Source organism: Solea solea, chromosome 8 (assembly GCF_958295425.1).
Source record: "Solea solea chromosome 8, fSolSol10.1, whole genome shotgun sequence".
NCBI lineage: Eukaryota > Metazoa > Chordata > Actinopteri > Pleuronectiformes > Soleidae > Solea > Solea solea.
The window spans coordinates 28,666,725-28,689,419 of record NC_081141.1 but is presented as its reverse complement, the minus strand read 5'-3'; the positions used below and the strand labels follow the sequence as shown (position 1 = coordinate 28,689,419).

Below are 22,695 nucleotides of genomic sequence, written 5' to 3'. Positions count from 1 at the left end.
AAATAAAACCTCAAACATGGACGTTTTTTTTTGTGGAATTTTGTTTTTGTTTTTGTGAAGTTCATGAAAACAAAGACAGATGTAAGTGGAATGGTTAAGTGAAACAAGTCCAATGGTATAAAATTACCAATTTAGTAATTAGATCTTGATAACATACAGAAATTAAATATAATCACAAAAAACATCTAGATAATTGGAATTAAAACAAACCTATATATATGATTACATGTTGAATGTAATGCTATCGTGAGAAATATAATTTGAAAGTTTACATAAAAACGTTTATTTAATGATAAAACTAAACAATTTCAAAGCGACTATATATTTTGGTTGTATTTTTAAGACTTGACCGGAAACGCTGATCGCGTGTCACCGCGCTAACTTACCCCACCGTAAGTCATGTCTGTGTAAATACTAAAAGTTGAATAGAAGAAAAGGTAAGTGGAGCAAAAAAGCGCGTTGTCGCTTGACTTTAAATGAGTTTAGCTCACGTTTTTCGTACATTTGTTTGGTGCCACGCGCTCATTAAGTCAACGCAGATGCGGAGTGTGCGTGTTTCGCTTGTTTTTACTCGTGTTGTGTAGCGGATTGTCCCCTCAGAGAGGCGGAGACAAGACACTGAGGACTGTTTTCAAAAATAAAAGGTAAATATTAGAGGCTAATAGAAGACTTGTAGCTTACTTTGTGAGTGTCAGCTACGGATAAATATCAATTTTAAACTTGCCTGAGTTGTTTTTTTTTTGGCCACATAATACGCAATTTAAATCACGTGGACAGAGACATGTCTCACTTATGCTCTTTTGTTGTGATGCTAGCTAGAATATTAATCTGGCTGATGATATCTTTTCATTTAGACCAGTGTTTCTCAAAGTGTGGGCCGCCGCCCCCTGTTGTACATTGGTGGTATTGCAGGTGGACCCGAGGACAAGTCGGAACACTGAATTTTTCGTATTTCCAATTCATAAACTCGGAAACTTGCCACTGTATAAACACTGCTTCTTTTACCGTTAATAGCATCTTCTCAACGTATTTGTTTCACAGTAAATCAGTTGTACACATGGTACTTTTCACATTTTAGCCATAGACGTGTTACTGCGCCGTTTTTGTGCGAGGTTCTACGGTGTCCCACGTAGAGTCTTGCTATCGACTCAGTATTGCTAACAACGGCTAGTCCGATATACGTTTGCAGGTCTGACGTCTTGAGTGGAACGCGTTGACGTTTGGGGGTGGCGTCACTCCCAGTTCGGAGTTCCCGATGTAAATCAAACGCAGCAGTAAAGATGAATCACTGTTTTTTTCATGAATTGACTTTTTTCAAGATTAATCACTTTAACGTATTGGATAGCACTGTAAAATATACATAAAAAAATTAATCAGCTAAAATATGACTTTTCAGTTGTCATAAAAATAATGACTGCGATCATCAAAATATGGAGTTGTTTTTTTTCCATATTGCCTCTAGTATTGAGTAAAAATGTTTGTTTACTCCATTGTTGTACAGTTATGGGAAGTTTTGTCACATTTTCTTAGAGGAAACGTCAAACTGCTGAAGGTTGATGAGATCACATTTAGACCAAAGTGCAGAGTTACTGTGTCGCTGTGTTCGAGTAGAGCAGAGTAAAGTGCAGCAGGAGGAGGTGACGGAGGAGGAATATCTGGTTACAAACACTGAGCGTGTGACCTCTTTATCTGGACGTGTGCTCTTTCACCCACAAACCAAAGCTCACACATGTTGTAATTGTTGTTTGTATTATTATTATTATTATTAGGGATGTGAATCGGTATCGGTCAGTATTGGTCAAATATCAGACATGATTGTAAAATCCATTATTATCCGAATGTTGTGTATATGCACAGAACAATCAGCAAAAGCCCTTTAGCTGAGTCATGTTTTTTTTTACTGTTTATTTCAACAATATTATTTTACACAGTTGGAGAATTGTGTCTTTGAAATGACCCCTTCAACTTCGTAATAGTTGAAGGGGTCTAAATGCCTCAGTCTGGGGCCTAAATGCTTCAGTCCACTAGGTGGTGCTCTCACTCACTAGAGCTGTATACCGATACAATACATATGATTTCACAAGTATTCCAGTTTATCGCAGTATCTAATAATATTGTGTTGTGGTGTCTCTGGTACGATTCCCCCCCCCTGGTAAACTGGTAAAGGTTTTTAAATTGATTTTAGCGTCATTAATAATCAAAACAGTCTCATATCCTGTGAATATGTCTGGTTTCTTTGCTCCATAAAACAAAGAAATCATTCAAACTGAATCGTTTTAGGTCTGTGGAGTAACCCTCGAGAGAGAGAAAAGTTATGTTGGTACGATAGACGTGCTCATACGACTTTGTTCATTTATGAAGCGTGCCAGTCACCTATGGAATTAGATTTGTGTCAATATTTTCAAACAACACTTTTAAAGAAGCAAATAAAATATCAATTTAATCGTTCAAAAATATTGTATTTTATTGTTCGAAAAGAACAAAATGGGGAGCACAAAGAACAAGTATATTTTCAAACAATAAATATTTTTGAATGATTAAATAGATATTTTATTTGCTTCGTGAAATCTAATACCATAATTGCCAAGATGGACGCCAAAACCAACATGGCCGACTTCCTGTTTGGTCCAAAATTCTCAAAGCTGTTGTTTAATTGTAGTTTGGACATTGCTGTCAGGCGTAAAAAGAACATAATTTAGACTTAGTTAATGCTAATGCATTTTTATTTTTCAGAACATGGAGGACGACGGTGAAGAGGAGGAGTGCAGTTTTTACCCGGTACGTTCTTCCTCGACAACAAACAAAAAAAAATAAGGATCTCCACGTCTTTTGTTGAAGGTTATTATGACAACACGAGTGTTGACACAACTGTGTGAAAAACACGACACACGCCATGAACATGTGGAGGATGAAGTGTTACTCCTGCTGACACTGTAAAAAAAAGTGCAAAAAACAGCCCAGTGAGATATCAATGTAGATATTATTTGTTTACATGTTGGAAAATAATCAGCACTTTTTCAGTCATGCAAAGCTTCTTTTTCTGTGAGTCGTGAGCAGATTATGGGCATCTTGTTTGCAGTTACGTGCGAGATAATGATATTTGTTGAGTGTAAATATTTAACTGATTCATTGTTTAGATTTCTGTCGCACTATTGCGTCAATGCGACATTTTAAAATGGTTATTTAGCTGTAATTTTAGTTATTTCTGTTTCTTTTAAATATCTTTCAGCGCCTATTTGGTGACAGTGGTTCAGTGGGGTAGTAGAGCAAGTCATCTTTCACCTGGAAGGTTGAGGGTTCAATTCCCAGCTATGCTAGTTTTTAAAAGTAATGTGTCCCTGAGCAAGACATGTAACCTCACGTTGCTCCTGAGCGTGTTAATGTGTAAGAAAAAAGATGATTCATACTTCCAAAAAAAACCAACGGAGTTCTAGTTTTACCAAAATAAAATCACATAATAGAAATTATTTATATATTTTTTTGTAAATCTGTTTTAAAATCTAACACAAACCTGAATAATCAGAATCCTTTACAAAGTCTGACATTTATAGGTTTATAATTCATAAAGAGAGAGCGCCTCCTGTTGGCTGTTCTGCAAAATAGCTGCACTAAAATGTTCCTTAAGTTGGAAAATAATCTATACCAAGAATATTATCAACTGACGACTGAAAGAAAAGTAATAACTGTGTCCGGTAAAAAGTGTGGGGGCCCAAAATTGAGCCTTGGTGAACGCCGCAGCTTTTAAACACTAACTAAACCTCCTCTTCTGAAGCTAAGTCCGCTCAACGCCTGATTTTGAAAATGAACAGGACTATAGATACACATGTTCACTGTTTCACACACTTTAAACTTTACTGATCTGATTTTCAGTCATTGTCGTCTCCTCACTGTTGTTGTTTTTCTTCTTTGTGACGTTTCAGAACTTTGGTCCGTTCGGCAGTGAGATCAAGGCCAGGATGCAGCAGCTGGTGGAAGAAAGGACTGAAGTTAATATGGTAACTAAAGATTAACGTTAATTCTGTTCCCTGTTAGTCGTTCGGGACGTAAAATGTCAGAAAAGCCTGAATATTGTGAGTATTTTCTGGTTTCTTTTGCTCCATATAACAAAGAAGAAATCTAATTTAAACAAGGTCTTTTTCAGGTTTGGGAAACATTTCTCAACATTTTCTTGCATTTTATGGATCAAATAAAGAATTTATTAAATTTATTAAAAACTCATAACATGATCATCAGAACACTTGAGAATGTGTGTGACTGTTTGTTTTCCAGTGGACGGCTCTGCTGATCGTGTCTGTGACGGTGACGTCGTTCGTCGGAGTCGTCGTGTTTTTTCTTTACAGAAGCTACAAAGTGTCAAGTCAGTGTCCTAAACAACACACACACAACAACAACAACAACACACACACAACAACACACGTCCTAGTACACAGTGTGTAGAAGTTTTGTTATTATTCAAACAAGCGATTGACATTTGAACCGTAATTACATGCTCAAAATGCATGCATGTAGTACATGTAGTACTCCTTAGAATCCAGCAGAGGGCACATTGTGCTTTAGTATTATTATTCAAACAAATTACCACATTATAAAGTCATTTGAACTTTATTTGTGGTGAAAACGTGATTTTTCCAATAATAATAATAATAATAATTATTATTATATCATTGTCATTTTCAGCCTGCTTTTTTGTTTTGGTCGCCATCTTTTGCACATGTCGTCTGATGTCAAAGATGTTTTTATTCTCTGGGATTTATCTTGGATTGGTGTGTTTCAGAGGAGAAAGTCCCTCATTATCGCTTCAGAAAGAGAGACAAGGTGATGTTTTATGGACGAAAGATCATGAGAAAGGTCAGTGTCTGCTGTTGCTGCAACATGGATGTAGTTTTTCCTAAATAATGACATTAAAGTGATAATTCAAGTGTGATTACATGAGATAATGACACATTACACCAGTGGTTCTCAAACTTTTTCTGTTGGGCCCCCTTTTGGAGGAAGAAATTTCCCGGGGGCCCCGTAACTCTCACGAAATTGTAACAATGTGTCAAGTATAACATTTATTGAATCAATATTAGAAGAAACGTTTCACTTTTAATTCAATAATCTGTTGTGCAAATAACATTTTTGTTTTAGCGATACAAATAACCTCAATACTGCTTAGAGAGAAAGCAATTTTCAAATTAAAATATGAAATGTGCATTTATAACCATAATAGTGTGATTTTTTAAACAATAAATACATTTGTATAACAAAGAATACTTTACTAATATCAATAATTTGCTGTGCAAATAACATTTATTTAGTTTTAGCAATACAAATGCTGTTCCCTGCCAATGTTTTGAGACACAACACACAGAGAGGTCTTTGGGGGCATTTTCTTGTCCTGGGTTTTGGTCGTCGTGAATCCTCTTTCCGTTCGACTGACGTTGGCTTGTTGTTAGTTTCCGAAACATTGCTAAACTTAGGTTAGGACTTAAACCCCCCCCCCCCCGGAAAGTCTCCAAGCCCGCCCAGGGTGGCCCGCCCCATAGTTTGAAAAGGCTGCATTAGACACATTTAGCTCCCCCAAAGAGAGGCACAATCAATAAAATCTCCTGTTTAAGTCTGTGACATCTAAAGAACATGTTCACCACTTTTTTCTCGCTGTTTTCCCAGCTGGAAACTGACATCAGTAAAACCACTCACTCTCCCACACCAGAGTCCATTGAGAAAATCAACCGTTTTACATCCCAGCACACAGGAGTTGTTGATCCACCGCTGTGTCCACCAGTAAATTCACATGTGTTCATTTGTGACTTTCGGGTTTTGGAAACTGTTCATTCCGATTGACCTCAGTGACACAAAGTGACCACACGAGGCAGCAGTAGACCAGCAGCTCCTGTGTCCCCGCCAGCTAAAATCACTGACTTTCTCCATGGGGTTTGGTGTGGGAGAGTGTGAGGTTTACAAACTTCAGTTTTCAGGCAGAAAATTGCCGTCTAATGTCAAGATAAAGTGGTAAACATGTTTGTTTTTATCATATATATATATATATATATATATATATATATCAGGCATAGATTTGACATTTCTGTGTTTTTGCTGTTTCAGGTTCAGACGTTGTCGTCACCTCCTCCCTCCAACTCCAACGCGTCCTCTCGGCAGAGAGCGAGGAAGAGAACCAAAGTCTTGTCGATAGCTCGCAAGTAACAGACGTTTGCCAGTATTTTTAAAAGATATTTTTGAAGTTTGTCAGTGTCAGCAACGGTGTGTTTGTGTCAGGATCCTGCGTATACGGCGGGAGCCTCCCACCCTGCAGCCCAAAGAGCCTCCTCCCTGTCTGCTGGAGGCCGACCTGACCGAGTTTGACGTGCAGAACTCGCACCTCCCCTCTGAGGTGCTGTACATGTTGAAAAATGTCAGGTAGGTAACAGAAGCCGGTCTTGTTCTTGCTCTTCATGTGATGAGGGATGGAGGTTTCTGGCCTGAGGTTCATTATTTTAAGTCAAATCTTGTTGTTGGCCTCTGATTGTAGCAGTGACGAGGAACAGGGCAGGAGGAAGGAGATTAAAACTTTTAAAAACTCTGTGGTGACATTTTGTTCGTTGCTACCGTTTTTGGGTGGATTGAACCTTTAAAACGTGAAGTATTTAGACAAAGGGATATTTCTGTGGAATCAACCTTTACAACTTAGAGAGAGACTGACTCACAAGCCCCTCCCCCTCCCTAATTGCCCCTCCTCCCTCCAAACACCTGTTTCTAACTGTCCAAAACCCGGGAAAAACAGAGAAAGCAGCGTGTTTTAAAGTTGTTATATTTCCAGATCGGTTGATGATAGCGATTATAATTTTGGTGTGTGAGCGTCAGGAGGCTTTCAGGAGCTCCCACATTTAAATTTGTAAAAAAACGGCTGTGAATTGACAGAGAAATGACAGTTTTAAAATCACCCTCGTCTTCATTTTTTTAAAAAACTCCAAAGCAGAGTTTTAACATGGGAGTCAATGGGAGGTTTGAGCAGAACTCTCTGCACTTTTAGGTGATTTTAAGAAAAACTGCAAGTCATACGAGAATGAAAACAACTCACAGGGTTAGACGACAACCACAGCAACGTGTTCATGTAAAACTGTCTGTGAAGGTTGGAAATTGTGGGCGGGAGAAGAGTTTGTTTCGAGGTTTTTTTGATTATTTTCATGGACCTTCAGCTAGAGTGTGCCACTCTGGCGACGCCCACGCACGCCACACACACACTCATTATAAACTCTTAAAAAGGCCCAAAATAAGTACAAAACGTAAACTGCAATTATTTAAAAAATGTAATTTGTATCAAAACTTTGACTGAGGTGAGAAAAGTCCCAAGTGTTGTGACCTGTTTAAAGTTCCAACCACGTGTCTACGTTCAAGTATGACGACACTGTGACGCTCCAAAGTGGGCTTGGTTCTGATGATGTTTCCCATTCATGTGTATGTGGAAATGATCTGCAGGCACTCTTAATTCATCAGGGTGGAGTGAAAGCCCTTATCGCAGCGGGTCGTAACCTTTTTTTTTTCCTACCAACTTCCTTCCCAGAGTGCTCGGACACTTCGAGAAGCCACTCTTCCTGGAGCTGTGTCGTCACATGGTGCTGATTCAGCTGCACCAGGGGGAGGCGCTCTTCCGACCGGGGGACACCGACGACAGCATTTATGTGGTTCAAGATGGCCGCCTGGAGCTGTGCATCCACGAGAGTGTGAGAGGCTGAACCGCGAGCGTACTCGTCGATGATCGGACAGACGTGTGCGTGGTCTGATTGTTGTCGTTGTGTTTCCACAGGACGGTACGGAGGCCGTGGTGAAGGACGTTTTAACAGGAGACAGTGTCCACAGTCTGCTCAGCATCATGGACATCATCACTGTACGTCCTGATGTTTGCTTGTTTATGGGATAGTTGTGGAAGTGTGTGGGGTTGATAACTGATGTCTTTAAAGTGACTCAGGGAATGAAATCTACTCCTCCTGAACTCTCCTTTTGCTCCTTTTCTGCCATTTTCTGGCAGGAAAGTGAAGTTTGTAAGTTTGCTCACTCTCCCACACCAAACCCCATAGAGAAAATCAGCGATTTAAGCTCTTAGAGACACAGTAGTTGTTGATCCACGGTTTTGTGACTTTAGTGAAATCCTTGGTTCAGATTTACTTCAGTGACACAAAGTGACCACACGAGGCAGCAGTAGACCAGCAGCTCCTGTGTCCTCGCGAGCTAAAACCGCTGATTTTCTCTATGGACTTTGGTGCAGAGTGAGAGGTTTAGAAGACAGATTTTCTGACCTGTTTGGGACAGTTTTGTGAGACGTCTTCTTTCAGGTGTCTCATTCAGAATTTAAATAAATGATATGTATATATTAGATTTAGCCAGCTCACTAGAAGACTGAAAACGTATCTTTCCACCCTGTGTTTTATTTGCATTTTTATTATAAGTTAAAACAGGATTTTTCCTATTCCTCTTGTTGTATTTTTGCATCTTTTGCACTTTGCAATCCTTGTACGAAAGTGAAGTTTATTATATTATTATTATTATTGTTGTTGTTATTATTTGACACTGTATAATGTGTATTTCAGGGTTATCCCGCGCCTTATAAGACGGTGTCGGCCAGAGCTGCCGTCGCCTCCACCGTCCTGCGTCTTCCAGCTGCTGCGTTCCAGTCGGTCTTTGACAAATATCCTGAAACTCTGGTCCGAGTCATTCAGGTAAAAATGTCCACTCTTTGTGAATGTGAATAATTCCTAATGCTCTCACTTATTTTCTCTGTGTGACCTCTGTTTCTGTGTTTTCTGTGCAGATAATCATGGTGCGCCTGCAGAGAGTGACCTTCCTCGCCTTACACAACTACCTCGGTCTGACCACGGAGCTCTTTAACACGGTACGTTCTGCGTTTTTTTTCGTCATAAAGATACAGATTTTTGTTTTTTAAGATGTGACTTTCCATGAAAGAAAATAGCCTAGAATCTGGTCATGTTCAAGTCTCGATAAGAATTCTGTTCCACTTTGCCGGTGTTTTCTCCGAAAAGACAAATTTTCAAGATATTTTTTGCTCATAATAAGCAAAAAAATCTGCCAACGGAACACGTGAAAATTCTCTTGCTAAGATTTCTTGAAATAAGACATTATATTTAAGCCTTACAAGATAAGAGTGATCTTGAAATTAGCTGGGAAAACTCATTTTTATTCTGTGTGTGTGTGTGTGTGTGTTGCAGGAGAGTCAGGCGATCTCTCTGGTGTCAGTGGCTCATGTTCTGGGAGACACTCACACACACAGAGGAATCCGCAGGCAGCCGTCGCACTCTGACGACCAGAGCTCTGAGAATGCAGGTGAGGATGGATGGATGGATGGATGGATGGATGGATGGATGGAGGGCAGTAACTGAAAGGAGTCCATTTCCACTGTCACAGGTTTTACAGTGATGATTTAATTTAATTCTGACTTTTCTTTTTCTTTTCTGTCACAGAAAAATCCAGCTCCTCTGAAACGTCCTCGTCAAAATTCAGGAAGTCTCGTTCTCTGTCGCTGCCTGTTACAGGTACTGATGTCTACGAACAACACACATAAAGTTTATTTTACACACCGTGTTATATAAGCCAAATTATTTGTGTCATAGCAGAACTTGACCGTGGGTTTGTAACCCACATAAATCTCCTTCATTTAAAGAAATAGAGCAGGTTTTATCTGAAATGATAATAAGTGTATTTTAAGATCATAAACAGTAGATTTTGTTTTACAACTTTCATGAGTCCAGAGAAATGACCTCAACCACTGCTCCTTTAATTAAGCACGGATATTGAGGTCATTCGTCCTCCCTGATCATCCCTTAGTGTTGCTACGGATACTAAAACCCTAATTTTTCTTGTGTCTGTGTCTCATGCAGGTGACACGTCGGTCACCGCCCTCAGCAGATCATGTGACCGCGATGAAGCTGCCAAAGATGACGCGGCTCCTCACAGTCCTGTGAAGGTCAGGCCAGGATAAGACGTTTCTGTGTTACACTCTTTTATAACTTAAATCTGCTTTGATAACTCTTCTATTTAAAGTGTAACTAAACTTCCTGAACGACCGTGAAATCAGTTCCCATAATATTTGACAATTAGTTAGTTTAGTACGTAGGGTGCAAATCACCAAAATGGACGCCAAGATTCAAAAATGGCCGACTTCCTGTTGAGTTGAGGCCATGGTTCTGGTCGACTTTTTTGTTCGTCTTGGTCTATTACATCTACCCACCAAGTTTCGGGAACTTCGGTGGAACTCTGTTTTGCCTTTGTTTTCACCCTAGGGGGCGCTATAGAGCCCCTGAGAAACACAGCACTGGTCTGGGAACTATGCCGATATCGCATTTACGCCACACCTGACCTCCATGCCAAGTTTGAGGAGTTTTTACGCACGTTAACCCGCTTAAAAATGACCGCAAAACCACGGAGAGAATAATAATCTGAAAGATTAACGATCAGGCTCCTCTGTTCCTCTCAACAGTCCATTCTGAAGAAGAGCGTCACCGTGCAGGAAACGCCGTCCGCCGTGTACCAGTACAGCGACGCCGGACCGGGAAACAAAGTCAGCGCCATTTTCCACGCTGCTAAGAAGGATCTGCTGCAGGTCATTCAGTTACAGGTGGATTTACACGCTTTTACACGCTTCACTGATCCCACAGCAGATTCATGAGTCACGTATGAGTCATACACTGTTCTGCCCACACGAGGATGTTTGGTCCATGAGTCGTTAGGTCGATAAAATGTCAGGAAAGAGAACTTCACCCTCGTTCCACTTCTGAATTCAGGTGTTAAGAGATCAACAAACCCTGAAGAAGAGCCACGTTCACGGGCTTTGCTCCTGCAGTGGAGCAGAGAATGATTTAATCTAACGTAATGTCACTTTTTTAATCCAAAAACATTTTTCTGTGGTTACATTACATTACATTACATTACATGTCATTTAGCAGACGCTTTTATCCAAAGCGACTGTGGTGAGACTTTTCAGTTCAATTTTGACGAGCTGATTGATTACAGTCCACAAAACCATACATACAGTGCTTAATATATTTGTTTAGACCACCTGTCATAAAAACTCTTTTAGAAATCTTTCAAGAAACGTGTTTAAAAGCTAAAATTTTATTGTTATTGATTAATTTTTTCAGTTTCCCTGAACCAGCTCTAACTATGAGCTTTGTCAAAGAGGAAAGTAAATAAATAACTCTAATTTGACATCTTAATCAAGAAATAATAATATTGTGCTTCACTAAAGCCTGACTTTTGTCGTATTTAGGATTTAAGGATGATTTTCTGTGATATATGACGCAGTCATTTTGTCCCTTGTTGTAATTGTGTTGTTTTTAATCCTCTGTGTGTGTCTGTGTGTGTCTGTGTGTGTGTGTGTGTGTGTGTGTGTGTGTGTCGTCAGGATCACACGCTGCTGGAGGGGAGGGTGAATCTCCGTCAGGTCAAAGCTGGTTCTGTCGTGGCTCATCAGGGAGACCAGGTCAGGACCAGTGGACTGAGCCCACACCCGGGTCTCACACTCACTTCCACACTGATATCGAACGTGAAATGAAACAAACAAACAAAACGTGTGGAAACGACTTCATAACCATATTTCACTGGTTGTATCTTTGTGTCGCCTGGTGCTCGTCAGGACGTGAGCGTGGGGTTCGTCATCTCGGGTCTGCTTCACGTCTACCAGCGCATGATCGACCGCGAGGAGGAGACGCTGCTGTTCGTCGCCCACCCGGGGGAGATGGTGGGTCACCTGGCCGTGCTGACGGGCGAGCCCCTCATCTTCACCGTGCGAGCTCACAGAGACTGCACCTTCCTGTCCATCTCCAAGGCTCACTTCTACGAGTAACCGCCACCTCTCGCACACACACACACACACACACAGAAAACTCTTCTTCTTCTTTTTTAAATCATGGTAAATGTTTATGTTTATTTCCTGTTTCCTGTTATTTTCCTGTTCTGCAGGATCATGCGTGAGGAGCCCAGGGTTGTGTTGAATGTCGCTCACACGGTGGTGAGGAGGGTTTCACCGTTTGTGAGACAGATTGACTTTGCTCTGGACTGGATGGCCGTGGAGGCTGGGCGAGCCGTCTACAGGTGTGATGATGATTATTATTGTTATTATTGTTACGGCCGGAGCCACGGATTGCATATATATATATATATATATATACATACTTATATATAAATATATATGTATATATGTATATAAGTATATATATTTATATGAGTGTGTATATATATATATACATACTTATATATAAATATATATGTATATAAGTATATATGTATATAAGTATATATATTTATATATATACTTATATATGTGTATGTGTATGTAAGTATATATATATTTATATGTGTGTATATATATATATGTATATATATATTTATATGTGTGTATATATATATATGTATGTATATATATATATATGTATATATATATATATATATATGTATATATATATATATATATGTATATATATATATCAGTTTTGGTTTGATTGTGTCGTTGTTTTCAGACAAGGAGACAAGTCGGACAGCACCTTCATCGTCCTCAGCGGCCGACTGCGTTCTGTCATTGCAAAGGATGATGGGAAGAAGGAGCTGGCCGGAGAGTACGGTCGTGGGGATTTAATAGGCGTGGTGAGTGTGGTGAAAGGGATTTATTTATTTTTTTGTTGGGATATAGAAATGATTTTGTTTCTTTGTTGTTATTGTTATGTCATAATTTTTCCACAAACCCTGTGGCAAAACAATATTAGGCAATAGGTTTTAACATCGTTATAACAAGTTTAAAACAAAACAAACGTCTATTTTAGCTTTAAAGACACTGAAAACAAAGAAAAGTAGATGAAACTACAGCACAATAAAGAGCCTAAAGTGATTTAATGCTGCAGTAAAACATATATTATCATGATCATTACATTACACTGTGCATCAGTTTTAAGATCATAATGACAAGTTTAAGACCAAAAAATGTCAATTTAATATTACATAATAAAGTGTTTTTTTAAAAAATTTAATGCTGCAGTTTTTTACCATGACACTGTGCGATCAGTTTTAACATCATAACGACATTAAGACATTATTAAATGTCATTTTCAGCTTTAAAAACACTGAAAATGAAATGAAATAAACAACAAGTATGTGGAAACGCAGCAATACTTTAATTAAACACCTGTTGCGTGCTCTGGCCAGGTGGAGGCGCTGACTCACATGAACCGAGCCACCACGGTCCACGCTGTCAGAGACTCGGAGCTGGCCAAGTTACCTGAAGGAGCTCTGAACTCCATCAAGAGGAGGTATCCTCAGGTGGTCACCAGGCTGATTCACCTGCTGGGACAGAAGATCCTGGGCAACATGCAGCAGGTCAACGGACCTCTGGCTGGTACTTAACACACACTTTATCTGCTTTATAAACATTATTTTATGAGCTGACATGTTGTACAAAAAGAAATGTAGTTATAATTTCCACCGTCTTAAAGCTATGATATACTAAGGAAGTGTTGCTTCATTTGACTGTTTGACAGTCTTTTGTAAACCCACACCAAAGTCCATAGAGAAAATGAGTGATTTTAGCTCACAGGGACACAGCAGCTGCTGGTCTACTGCTGCCTCGTGTGGTCACTTTGTGTCACTGACGTAAATCTGAACTAAGTCTCTATGGACTTTGGTGCAGGGAGAGAATCGTTTATTAAACCCGACGAGCGAGCATCACTGTCCCCTTTGAATCTGAATATTTAACCACTAAAACAAACACTTGTTGTTCTGCAGCTCGTAGTCTGGCTATCAGCACTCCCACCAGTAAATGGGACGCTGGTAATCCAGCCTCTAATCTGTCCACTGTGGCCATCCTGCCTGTGTCTGAGGAGGTTCCCCTCACTTCCTTCACTCTGGAGCTGCAGCATGCACTCAGTGGCATTGGTACACACACACACACACACACGGTTGTATAGAGTTTCAACATGCATGTGTGTAAGGTACCACACGTGTTTACTTGATCTCATATTGCATTCCAGTAGTTGCGATTTCCCGCCAGGATTTCACCCTCATTTATATCTTTTCTTTTTTTTATTCCTTGGGTTGATGTGTTGTACAAGTCAAAACTAGAACCAAATACTTGGGGAAATTGGGTTTAGTTACAGCTCTTCCTACTAAGAACAGAACAATTCTCAATTCTCAAACTCTGAGAGTCAGAATTTGGAGAAAAAAATCAGAACTCTGAGATTATAGTCAGAAATCTGAGATTATAGTCAGGCCTTTGAGATTAGAGTCAGACCTCTGAGATTAGGGTCAGAACTCTGAGATTAGAGTCAGGCCTTTAAGATTAGAGTCAGACCTCTGACATTAGGGTCAGAACTCTGAGATGAGGGTCAGAACTCTGAGATTAGAGTCAGAACTCTGAGATTAGGGTCAGAACTCTGAGATTAGAGTCAGGCCTTTGAGATTAGAGTCAGACCTCTGAGATTAGGGTCAGAACTCTGAGATTAGAGTCAGAACTCTGAGATTAGGGTCAGAACTCTGAGATTAGAGTCAGGCCTTTGAGATTAGAGTCAGACCTCTGAGATTAGGGTCAGACCTCTGAGATTAGGGTCAGAACTCTGAGATTAGGGTCAGAACTCTGAGATTAAAAACAAGGCCTATTTTTACTTTCTTGATAATAATTTGTGTGAAAGGTCTTTGCTTCTTTTAATTATTTAAAAACAAATAATACTAATACCAATTCATGGATTATCCAAACAGTTTAGTTATTGATTAATTGTTGCAGACCTTATATATTGGGCAACCCGTGACCAAGTGGAAAGGTAACTTCACTTGCAACCGGAGGGTCGCCGGTTCAAATCCCCACCCGGCCAAAAACAGCTGGGGAACCCCTGAGCAAGGTAACCAACCCCCAATGCTCCCCGGGCGCTACTCAGTGTGGCAGCCCACTGCTCCTAATTCTAGGATGGGTCAAATGCAGAGGAATACTTTCCCCAAGGGGATTAATGAAATTTAATTCTTTATTATATAATATATTGTTATATAACACATCAAAACTGGACTTTGTAAAAATGGAGTAAAACACAGATTACAATGATGTGGATTAAATAAAGAGCTGCACTTCACAGTGAACTGATTTCCTGTTCTCTGAAGGTCCCACTCAGCTCCTGACCAGTGACATCATCAAACAGCGCCTCGGCTCTGCTGCTCTGGACAGGTAGACCTTTTTATGTAAATGAGGGATTTTGCTGCGTCATGTTTGAAACTGAAGCTGTTTCTCCACTGTGACACACACACACACACACACATACAGTATATACATCATTAGAAGTTAAAGTTTTTATGTAAATGAGTGATTTTGCTGCGTCATGTTTGAAACTGAAGCTGTTTCTCCACTGTGACACACACACACACACACACACATATATACATCATTAGAAGTTAAAGTTAAGAGATTGACGGACAATCACCCCCTCAATCCCCGTAGTGTCCACGAGTACCGTCTGTCCAGTTGGCTCGGGCAGCAGGAAGACATCCATCGCATCGTCCTGTACCAGTCGGACTCTGGACTCACTCCCTGGACGCAGCGCTGCATCCGTCAGGCCGACTGCATCATCATCGTGGGTCTGGGTGAACAGGAGCCCACTGTGGGGGAGGTCTGCGTGGATTCAGCTGCTCATTTCTCACGAGTTGTGATGATGATGATGATGATGAGGTTGAAGCTTCTTCTTCTTCTTCTTCTTCCCGTGCAGTTGGAGCGGATGTTGGAGAGCAGCGCAGTGCGGGCGCAGAAGCAGCTGGTGCTGCTGCACAGAGAGGACGGACCTCCACCCAAAGGCACCGCAGAGTGGCTGAACATGCGCAGCTGGATCTGCAGACACCACCACCTGTCGTGTCCTCGCAGAGTCTTCTCCAGGAGGAGTTTGCCCAAGCTGGTGTGAATGAAACCTGGACCTCAGCAGGATCTAGATCTTTGGATCTAGTTTTGGAATCTATTCAACATCTGCTGTGTGTGTGTGTGTCTGTGTGTGTGTGTGTGTTTTCCAGCGAGAGTTGTACCAGCGCGTGTTTGAGAAATGTCCCGATCGTCACTCCGACTTCTCCCGCTTGGCCAGGATTCTGACGGGAAACAGCATCGCCCTCGTACTGGGAGGAGGAGGAGCCAGGTACTGAGGGTTCTTTTTTTTATACGTATATTCGTATATTATATGATAAAGGGTGAAAGTGAAAGAAGAAACATTGATTCAAGTTATGAATTAAACATGAAAATCAGGACTTGTTAATGAACTGAGATTTCTGCAGGGAAATTAGGAAAAAACAGGGAATTCTTTGAGGAAATGTACATTCAATATTCCCTAACCAAGTGTGGCTGGTTTATACGGCAAAATCGGCCAAATTTTGCCAAAATAAAACTTGTAGACTGTAAAAGGAAGAAAAACTGAAATGTGCGTCTTCCTTTACTTTATTAAGCTGAATTTAATCATTTATATCTTTGAATTTCTTGCATTTCTTGAATTTCACAGTGAGAAATCAAAACTCTCTAGATTCTCACCTTACAAAAGCTAATTATTCATATTCAGTGACATATATGTGTGCATATAACTGATAAACGTTGTGTTTCTCTTCTCACTGCTCTGTCTTGTTCTGGAGCTCTGACAAAGGTAGGGACTGTAGCGACACCTGCTGGACATAAATGTGTGTAACAGTAAATAACAGTAGGTGTGAAGGGTTAGTGTGTGACAGTGTTATCGCTGTGCTGGAGTAGAAAAGTCAAACTGTAAATACAACACGTGTGGACTTAAAACACACCGGACGTCGTGCGTGACGTGTTCTGGTGGATCTGCTCTCAGAGGTTGTTCTCAGGTGGGAATCCTGCGAGCGCTGAACGAGGCGGGGATCCCCATCGACATGGTGGGAGGGACGTCCATCGGCTCGTTCATTGGAGCGCTGTACGCCGACGAGAAGAGCTACAGCCGCACCAGGGTGCGAGCTCGCGAGTGGGCCATGGTACGTCCACAGCTGTGGTGTTTGGGTTTTCAAATAACCACAAATAACGTCTGAAAATGTAAAAATCAGACGTAGCAGGAAGGATTTTTAAAGATGAAATATATATATATATATATATATATACATATATATGTGTATGTATGCAGTGAACACAATCTCAAGATATTTCTTAAGGTTCTTAAGCTTCATCCCTTTAACCTTCCTTCTGTCCTCAGGACATGACCTCATACTTTAAGAAGATTCTGGACCTGACCTACCCTGTTACGTCCATGTTTTCTGGAGCTTCCTTCAACTCTGGCATCAAGTCCATCTTCAAGGACAAACAGATAGAGGTAAGGTGAGCGCTTTTGTTCTGGAAGAAACTGCTGATATTTATTCATGGAAATGACAGAAGAACTGAAGCGAAGCAATAAGATCAGCAAGTTTCTGAAAACCACTTAACTTGACTGTTTTCTCCCTTAATCCTGATAGGACCTGTGGCTCCCGTACTTCAACATCACGACAGATATCACCGCCTCGTCCATGAGAGTTCACACTGACGGTCGGTGTCACTGTTCACACAAGAACTCGTGAATAAACACAAGTCTTTTAAAACCATCACTGCAAAAAAAGCCTCGAAAAAACAAGAAAATAAAACCAAAATGACTTGTTTCAAGCAAAATGTTCTGTTCAGAAAAATGGCACTTGAAAAAAATAAAATGAAGTATCTTCAGCCTTAATAAGTAAATAAGTCCAAACATTGGTGTGATTAGATAAATACACTGAATTCAAGTCAAATGCACTAGTACATATTTCCATGTTTTGCAGTGATATTGGTCGAAAGAAAGAAAAATTTGCCTGATTTCTGGAAAATTGCTCCAATTTCTTTGTCTAAAAGGGAAAATAATCTTGATTGGCAGGATTTTTTTTTTTTAGGATATTTTTGTTGAGTTTTTACACATTACAAAATCACAAAACATGAAACCTTTGCAGGATTTTGACTAGAAAATAATCGAGTTTTAAGAAAACTATCTAATTATGTCTTATACGATGACACAGTGTACCTATAATTTGTCTGAGAGTGAGTTACAATCAGAGTATTTTTCTTGTGTCTCTAACAAGAAAACTGAATTCAATTTAAGAAGATTAGTCTCATTTCTAAATAAGACTGTTTTTCCAGAGACTCACACACGGTTGTTTCCTGCTGCTCAGGTTCACTGTGGCGATACGTCCGGGCCAGTATGTCTCTGTCGGGATACCTGCCGCCGCTCTGTGACCCTAAAGACGGACATTTACTCATGGACGGCGGCTACATCAACAACCTGCCTGGTGAGGAGCGCTGACTCGTCCTTTAACTGAAGACATAACGAGTGCTGACGGGTTTTTCTTGTCCTGTCGTTCGTGTCCCAGCCGACGTGGCTCGATCCATGGGAGCCAAGGTCGTGATCGCAATCGACGTCGGAAGCCGCGATGAAACAGACCTGACCAACTACGGCGACTCTCTGAACGGCTGGTGGTTACTATGGAAACGATTCAACCCTCTGGCTGAGAAAGTCAAGGTACAGTGACCAATGAATCATGTTTTTAAGAGTCTAAACATTCACAAAAACAATTTAGCAAAATGTGTCAGTCAATGTGAAAACGCGCAGTTTTCACACATGTTGGCCACGCCCACTTTGGCACATTCTGAAAAAGAACATGGAGGTTTCCTGAGAAGAATTGGGGGTTTATCTACTATTTAAAAAAGAAAATGGAGGTTTATCTACTAAAGAAGAAAGTGGAGGAAGCCCCGTCCTTCGTGACGTGCACAGGTTGTGTTTGAGCTCACTGTTGAACTTCCAGGTTCTGAACATGGCAGAGATCCAAACGCGCCTGGCTTACGTCTGCTGTGTGCGGCAGCTGGAGCACGTCAAAGACAGCGAGTACTGCGAGTACATTCGACCGCCCATCGACCACTACGCCACGCTGGAGTTTGGCAAGTTTGACGAGATTGCCGTGAGTTTCCCTCCTCCTCTGTAATCCCTCTGTCTTTACCACAAATGCTGCTGTTTTTTTTTTGAAAAGTTTAATCTCTGTGTTCACTGCGGCCGCAGGAAGCTGGTTACCAACACGGGAAGACGCTGTTTGACGTGTGGCAGCGCAGCAGAGTGGTGGACAGCATGATGAAGGACCAACATCAGGAGGAGTTCCACAAAACCAAACCTGGACACGTGAGTCAACTCACTGCTGACCTACAACTGTGGTCTGTAATCCCAGTCCAGATTACCTGTGTGTGTATATTATTAAATTATAGAAATCGGAGATTGTCAGTGATTGTTTGTTTGTTTTAGAATAGATTCAAAGATTATTCTGTATTAGATTAGGTTACCTTTAGATGAGACTAGTTTAGATAAGACTTGTTTAGATTACACTAGGGGGCTAGTTTAGATTAAACTAGTTTAGATTAGACTAGTTTGGATTAGACTAGTTTAGATTAGACTAGTTTAGATTACACCAGTTTAGATTACACTAGTTTGGATTAGACTAGTAGATTATTTTAGATTACACTAGTTCTCTTGTAAAAACAACAAAAGTTTAAATAAATAAAGATGAAGGAGAAGCAGAAGTCTTAATTGTCATGATACAAACATAATAAAACTATCTATCTTGCTAAAATGTTCCTAAGATGATGTAGAAGGACAGAAAAAGAAGAAGAAGACGATCGTTGTGTTTTGTGTTTTCAGGTGGTCACCTGTCCTAACGCCTCCTTCACTGACCTGGCAGAGATTGTGTCCAGAATAGAACCTGTGAAAAACGCACATGTCAATGGTTCGTTGTCAAACGACGTTTGTGTAATATACAGAAAAGTCTGAATATAAAAGTTTTAGATTTGCTGCACACACAGATGTTATTTTGTCCACATTATCTTGTCTCCTCCTCCTCCCTCGTTTGCCTACAGAGGAAAAGTCGGATGAATATCAGACGGACTACGACGACGAGGCGGTCGAGAGCGCGATGTCGGACTTTGAGGGGTTTCAGCCCGGCAGTGAACACACGGAGGGAGAGGAGACGACGGCCGACACGGCTGAGACTGTGAGTACAAACACTCTGGTGTTGATTCACTGTTTTTAACCAGATTACCTGGTTCTGATGAACACAGACAGACTCAGACAGACAGACAGAACTTTTCAACAACAGCCCTTTCTCTGAGGCTTTGTAGAAAACATGCAAGGCAAAGAAAAGTCACGGTCAAAGTCACAATACGATATTATCACGATGATGGAGATACGATATTGTCACGATATTGAAGATACGATATTATCACGATATCCAAGATACGATATTATCACAATATTCAAGATACGTTATTATCACGATATTGAAGATACGATATTATCACGATATTCAAGATACGATATTATCACAATATTCAAGATACGATATTATCACAATATTCAAGATACGATATTATCGCGATATTATCACGATATTCAAGATACGATATTGTCATGATATTCAAGATACGACATCATCATATTCAAGATGCAATATTATCGCGATATTTAATTCGCAATACGATTTCATTATATTGAAGTCACGATACGATATTATCACGCTAATAAAGATATGATATTATCACAATATTCAAGATACAATATTATCACGATATTCTAGTCACAATATAATATAATCAAAAGATATCACGATACGATATTATCCAGATATTCAAGTCATGATGCGATATTGTAGCTGGACTTGACAGACAGACAAACAGTTCCAAAATGACCTCATTATGAGCTGAATTATGAGGTCAAAGGTCACTGCGACCTTTCAAATTCACCATTTTGCCTCTTTGAACATTAAATTCAATAAATTTGGTAAGAACATTTTCTCGACTGAGTTTGCAGAGAGTTAAACTACCATCTTTTTTTGACAGGATGAAGACGTTCACATCAGAGGTTAACCCTCGAGGATAAATCTCTGACCACTGACTCACACACACACACACACACACACACACTGTCTTCTCCAGTGCAGAATCCTGCAGCAGATCAAACTATGGTTCTCAAACTGTCACGAAAATCAGAAATTCTGTTCTACTGTATAAACCAGGGTGTGTGATTGGACAAGAGTGAGTAGAAAATTAAACTAAAATTAAATACTATTAATAATAATAATAATTGGAGTCACCTGATTTCTCGCTGCATCTTTATCTAATGTCACTCTACCAGTGTGTGAAGTTTATGTGAGGAAGAGGAGGATGATGAGAGAATAAATCTGCCTCCTTTATTTACACCACTGTATTTTAACGTTGGTGATCCTGACGTTACTGAGACAGCGAAGCACTGGAGTTCAATCAAACCTGATGATGAAGGAACATTGTGTCAAAAAATATGTCGGGTTACAGAAGTGTGACATTCACTCAAAAATTACAAAAAAGCAGTGTTTTTCTGAATTCACAAGATCATTTTTGATCAAATAATAATTATTTGCGTTCAGTATATATGAATTGACCAGATTATTTTTGCGGAAAAAGACTTTTTTTCTGAATTAACTACAAAATATTACTGGAATTTTTTTTTGCCCTTTTTTTTTTAACTACATAAATTTACTTTTAAAAAAATTGCCCCTTTTGACGATTTTTGATAAATGTTTTGCTCTGTTTTTCCCCCAAAAGAAAAAAAAATCTGTTTATATTTTTAATTTTGTATTCATGAAGTTATTTTTCAGGCCCTCATGTGGAGGATAAAGCGGTAGAAGATGGGTGAACTCATTTTTCTCAATAATGAAGGATAAAGATTTTTAGTTCAAATGTCATTTGTTCAGAAAAGTCAACATTTTTGGTTAAATTTTCTTGTTAATTGAGAAAATCTGTTTTATGGTTTTTTTTTTAGGTGAATGTCAAATCCAGTGAGAAAACTGAAGGAACAGCAGTGAATTTTAAATATAGGTTAATTTACTGGAAAACATCATGGTGTAAACAATTTTTAACTTTAGTCGACAGTAAAATTGTAAAATAACGAAGAAGATGAATGATGTTGTAAAAATCTACATCGATAACTCAACACTACAGTATTTTATCGTTTGCAGGAGTTCCTGTTTGGACTTATTTTTGTATATTTGAGAGAATATTTCAGTCGTTAAAATGTCACTGTTTTTGTTTTACAGTGTAGACTCTCTCGTCTTGTTAGTTTTCACCTCCACACTTTCTCTGTTGTTTGTTGTTGTTTGTTTTTCCTCTCCTTTGTTACAGGAGACCGTGCTGCTCGTACACATCATACATAACGTCATATTTAATCAAATGCAGTGTAATTTCCCGGCACAGTTACACGTCAAAGTGCCAATTTTTTTACGGTACATCATCATTGTCATCATTGTCATCATTGTCATCATCACAGTTTGATGAGAAAGACATTTGTCTCTCTTCTTATGACACAATGTGAACAAACGGAGACGAATAATAAACTTGAAATGGACGTATTTCTTTCACAGTTTTGCTCTTTTTCTTATTTTGTGAAATGAAATATTTCCTTTCATTCATTTTGGTAATTTTTCAACATTTGTGAAAAGACTTGCCCTTTTTTCTGATTTAACCTCATAATTTTACTTTTAATTTTAAGAAATGTTTGGGTTTGAGACACTTTAACACGTTAACTCCCAGTGGATTAAAACCCACATTTAACTATATAAAACTGCATTAGATTAAATGTTCATATTATTTTTCATGATTCATCCTGAATTTTCTTATGAAAAAAT

General features: G+C 39.6%; 1 protein-coding gene across 2 annotated transcripts; it reads left to right on the top strand.

Annotated features, from left to right (window-relative positions):
• Positions 1 to 361: 361 nt before the first annotated feature.
• pnpla7b (patatin-like phospholipase domain containing 7b) lies at positions 362 to 22,430 on the top strand. 2 transcript variants are annotated; one of them, XM_058636323.1, is made up of 36 exons: positions 423 to 437; positions 601 to 644; positions 2,734 to 2,778; positions 3,921 to 3,995; positions 4,270 to 4,357; positions 4,775 to 4,848; positions 6,088 to 6,182; positions 6,259 to 6,399; positions 7,544 to 7,703; positions 7,787 to 7,867; positions 8,568 to 8,696; positions 8,789 to 8,869; positions 9,204 to 9,318; positions 9,456 to 9,527; positions 9,873 to 9,958; positions 10,472 to 10,609; positions 11,396 to 11,473; positions 11,627 to 11,832; positions 11,953 to 12,084; positions 12,510 to 12,633; positions 13,189 to 13,378; positions 13,765 to 13,914; positions 15,127 to 15,190; positions 15,461 to 15,629; positions 15,726 to 15,908; positions 16,021 to 16,139; positions 16,824 to 16,980; positions 17,196 to 17,312; positions 17,452 to 17,521; positions 18,172 to 18,288; positions 18,370 to 18,518; positions 18,802 to 18,954; positions 19,053 to 19,169; positions 19,683 to 19,767; positions 19,898 to 20,031; positions 20,876 to 22,430. In XM_058636323.1, exons 3-36 carry the CDS (start codon positions 2,737 to 2,739, stop codon positions 20,900 to 20,902), a joined length of 3,918 nt encoding a protein of 1,305 aa, XP_058492306.1. In that variant the 5' UTR covers positions 423 to 437; positions 601 to 644; positions 2,734 to 2,736; the 3' UTR covers positions 20,903 to 22,430. The 2 variants fall into 2 exon arrangements, with proteins under 2 accessions (XP_058492305.1, XP_058492306.1); XM_058636322.1 differs by lacking the exon at positions 601 to 644 and having other exon boundaries at positions 362 to 437.
• The last annotated feature ends 265 nt before the right edge of the window (positions 22,431 to 22,695 follow it).

Excerpts from the sequence above, each read along its gene's own strand:
- pnpla7b (XM_058636322.1), top strand. The coding sequence starts at position 2,737 with ATGGAGGACGACGGTGAAGAGGAGGAGTGCAGTTTTTACCCG. Across the intron at positions 9,528-9,872 it reads TCTGTCGCTGCCTGTTACAG|GTGACACGTCGGTCACCGCC; the intron begins GTACTGATGTCT and ends TGTCTCATGCAG. Across the intron at positions 15,909-16,020 it reads GGAGGAGTTTGCCCAAGCTG|CGAGAGTTGTACCAGCGCGT; the intron begins GTGTGAATGAAA and ends TGTGTTTTCCAG.